The sequence below is a fragment of the Bufo gargarizans genome, chromosome 9 (assembly GCF_014858855.1).
Source record: "Bufo gargarizans isolate SCDJY-AF-19 chromosome 9, ASM1485885v1, whole genome shotgun sequence".
Lineage (NCBI taxonomy): Eukaryota > Metazoa > Chordata > Amphibia > Anura > Bufonidae > Bufo > Bufo gargarizans.
In genome coordinates, this window is record NC_058088.1 from 69,883,990 (window position 1) to 69,888,368 (window position 4,379).

General features: G+C 38.7%; 1 protein-coding gene across 1 annotated transcript; it reads left to right on the forward strand.

Moving 5' to 3' along the window:
• Window positions 1-397: 397 nt before the first annotated feature.
• SLITRK2 (SLIT and NTRK like family member 2) lies at window positions 398-3,826 on the forward strand. Its single transcript, XM_044268300.1, has 2 exons — window positions 398-548; window positions 766-3,826. The coding sequence occupies exon 2, from the start codon at window positions 809-811 to the stop codon at window positions 3,350-3,352; it is 2,544 nt and encodes an 847-aa protein (XP_044124235.1). The 5' UTR covers window positions 398-548; window positions 766-808; the 3' UTR covers window positions 3,353-3,826.
• Window positions 3,827-4,379: the final 553 nt, after the last annotated feature.

Genomic DNA, 4,379 nt, shown 5'->3' on the forward strand with positions numbered 1-4,379 from the left:
GTAATATTGGTATGCATCTGTGGAGAAGCAGATAGAAAAAAAAATAAACTTACAGCATTGTCCTCTATATACTGCAGCCTAAACTGATGAGCAGGAGTATTTAAGAAGAGGGGAGGGGGTTGAGAGGATACTGTCCATCTCAGACAGGCAGCATCCAAGGATCACAATGAGTTTCACACTCCCTTTCCTATATTGAAAGGGACGGATCACATTTGAGCTTTACAAGGGAACACAATAGACAGGCACAACGTGTTTGCAGTGCTCCCCCAGCAACAAATTTCCAGAGAGTGACGTCACCCTCTCTCCGTCCGAGGGAGCCTGCAGAGCAGAAATCTCTACAGAAACCCACTCATAGGAGGCAGAGAACGGAAGGCGGCCACAGCAGCAACTACTCCGAGTCACGGCAGACTCCCACTCAAGAGAACTTCTACCCACATTTCCCCAGAGATCATGGATAGGGACACATGAGCTGAGCTGGAACGGCAAGCTTTGATATGCAAACCTGCATTGGACTTGCAAGGAAGAAAAGCCTCATGCTTTCCTGATGCGTGAGTACACAGTTAATGTTTCTGCACGCTTTCAGAAAATATACTGGGAATGACTAGGAAGACGTGGGATCGGTTTGGGAAGACAGAAAGTGGGGGCTTCCAATTCATTAGGCAGATCTAGAAACCAGGCTATGGAAGGTCTTTGTACACTTTTGACATTTGTTCATTGCTTTCAGTGTGTGATCCATTTGTCTTTTATTTCTTGTTTTCCTTAAAGGTTTTACAATAGGGACCAGATCTTGGATCTGTGGATTATAAAGATGCTGAACAGCATTTTGTTGCTGAGTGTTATGTCAGTGACTGCAATTTTAAAGACAGAGAGCCGTAAAACTGCCAAAGATATATGCAAAATCCGCTGCCTGTGTGAGGAAAAGGAGAATGTGCTAAATATCAATTGTGAAAATAAAGGGTTCACCAGCGTCAGTTTGCTGCTGCCTCCCCAGTCCAGAATTTATCAGCTTTTCCTTAATGGCAACTTACTGAGCAGGCTATTTCCAAATGAGTTTGTCAATTACTCGAATGCAGTGACTTTACATTTGGGAAACAATGAGCTTCAAGAAATCAGAATTGGTGCTTTCAATGGGCTTAAGACACTGAAGAGATTACATCTGAATAATAACAAATTAGAAATGTTAAGAGAGGAAACTTTCCAAGGCCTGGAGAGTCTTGAATATTTGCAAGCAGATTACAATTTCATCAGTGTTATTGAAGCTGGTGCTTTCAGCAAACTGAATAAATTAAAAGTTTTGATTCTTAATGACAATCTCCTGTTATCTCTCCCAAACAACGTATTCCGCTTTGTACTTTTAACTCATTTGGATTTGAGAGGCAATAGACTTAAGATGTTGCCCTTTGCTGGTGTCCTTGAGCACATTGGTGGGATCATGGAGATTCAACTAGAGGAGAACCCTTGGAATTGTACCTGTGATTTGATTCCACTGAAAGCATGGTTAGATACCATCACTGTATTTGTGGGCGAGATTGTTTGTGAGACTCCTTTTAGACTACATGGAAAGGATGTTACACAGCTCACTAGGCAAGATCTGTGTCCCAGGAAAAGTTCAAGTGATACAAATCAGAGATCCGTACATCCAGCATTTCCAGATACCCGCATACAACGGATGCCTCCAACCTTTAACCCTGCAGTGAGCCCAACCAGAGCTCCAAAGTCAAGTCGGCCTCCAAAAACCCGAAACCGACCCACTCCTAGAGTAACAGTGTCCAAAGATAGGCAGATTTTTGGGCCTATCATGGTATACCAGACAAAATCTCCAGTTCCTCTAAGCTGTCCAGAAAGTTGTGTTTGCACATCTCAGACCTCTGACAGTGGTTTAACTGTCAATTGTCAAGAGAGAAAAATTAGCAACATTTCTGATCTCCATCCTAAGCCCAGCAATCCAAGAAAGATGTATCTGACAGGTAACTATCTGCAAATTGTTTATAAGACTGATCTTCTAGAATTTTATTCACTGGACTTGTTACATTTAGGAAATAACCGAATAGCAGTCATACAAGAAGGTGCCTTTTCAAACCTTACAAGCTTACGTAGACTTTATCTTAATGGCAACTACCTTGAAATACTATATCCATCCATGTTTGAAGGCTTGTACAGTTTGCAATATCTTTATTTAGAGTACAATGTCATAAAGGACATTTTTCCCCGTACATTTGATGCTCTAAGCAACCTACAGCTCTTATTTCTGAACAATAATTTATTGAGATCATTGCCTGATAATGTGTTTGGTGGCACTGCCCTTACAAGACTAAATTTAAGGAATAACCATTTCTCATATCTTCCTGTTAAGGGAGTTCTAGATCAGCTCACTGCCTTTATACAAATAGATCTCCAGGAAAACCCTTGGGATTGCACGTGTGATATTTTAGGTCTAAAAAACTGGATTGAGCAATCAAGCTCGACTGTGGTTGTTCAGGAAGTAACATGTGAGTCACCACTTAAACATGCCGGAGAGCATTTAAGGATTGTGTCTAAAGAAGCAATCTGTCCAGAGAACCCACATATGGCTGATGCAACTGTGTTATCTTACAATCACAAGACCTACACACCACATCCTTCGGGTATATCACCAAGTCCTTATCCAGAACTCCACACTGAGGTTCCTCTGTCAGTGCTCATTTTGGGATTACTAGTGGTTTTCATTCTTTCAGTGTGCTTTGGGGCAGGCTTGTTTGTGTTTGTGTTGAAAAGACGAAAAGGGGTACAGAGTGTTCCAAGCAGCAGTGCAAACAATCTAGATATCAGTTCTTTCCAACTGCAATATGGGTCATACAACGCCAATTCCAATGATAAAACTGAGGCCCATGTGTATAATTACATCCCGCCACCGGTTGGCCAAATGTGCCAAAACCCAATCTACATGCAAAAAGATGGAGACCCTGTTGCCTACTACAGAAACCTACAAGAATTTAGCTACAGCAAACTGGACCACAAAAAGGAGGACCCATCTGCATACACAATAAGCACAACTGAACTGCTGGAAAAGTCCTCTGCTACGGCGGAGCCAGAACTTTTGTACCAGAATATTGCAGAGAGGGTAAAAGAATTGCCCGTTGGAGGGGTTGTTCATTATAACTTTTGCACCTTGCCTAAAAGGCAGCTCATGCCTGCGTATGATTTGAGGCGCCAGAACCAGGACAGGATAAATAAAACAGTTTTGTATGGCACCCCCAGAAAATACTTTGCAGAACAATCTAAACAGGAACATCTTCTCCTTCAAGGAAAAATGCAATCAGAGCCAGATTACCTTGAGGTTTTGGAAAAGCAAACTGCAATAAGTCAGCTGTAGGCAACATTTCTAAAATAACATTGCTTCATGCTTGTTGTTGATATGGAATGTCAGAAGCAATTGTGCATACACGGTATGCCTTTTATAAGCTACACAGGTACAGATACATTGTGTGACCATTGGCATTGGAGACAATGTATCCTTTTTTTCTTATTCTTTAAATTATTTCTACATTATACTTCTAGAAACGGTTTCCTTTCAATGAATGTTGGTTCTTTTTATTGCTATTTCTTTTCTCTTTTTTGAGTCTGTTTATGTTTAATATGAGAGCGAATCTTCAATCTAATGCTCTAAACAGTAACTATAAGATCTCTGAAGCTCTCAGTGAACTGAACTTCTTTTTCTTATGTAAATAACATGTTACTGTTGCAAATCAATTACCTACTGCAGCCACTGGGTGTCACTTTTTTGAGTTAAAGTGCCTTTGCACTTTAAGTAACCTAAATGTTGCTTTTAGTTTTTATACCATGAATATATTTTAATGTGCAGTATTTCAGAAAGAATATATATATATATATATATATATATATATATATATATATATATATAGTATATCCCATAAAGATTAAGAAGGATCTATTTTGTATTTTACATGACATCGGTGAAAGATAGAAAAATAAAAATTGTCCATTGAAGTCATTCAAAAAAGGGTTGTTCAGGTTGTACATCTTTCCCTTAAGAATTATTTCAAGATGTAAATTTCAAGTATATATTCTAGAAATTTAGAAATATATATATATATATATATATATATATATATATATATATATATATATATACATATATAGTGCTATTGCTTACTTTTTCCATTTTTCCAGCTTTACTGATAATGCTAATTGTTTAAGACTATTTTCCTAATTAAAAAGAGAGTAAAATGATAAGAAATGATATTTGTGTATCTCTGCTTGGTTGGCTTTTTGTAATATACATCTTTGACAACAATTATTTGGCTGATGGTGCCATTTTTGGGATTTGCTCTACTGTACATCTTAAGAAAGAATGCTCTAGATAGCAATCAGGAGATGCT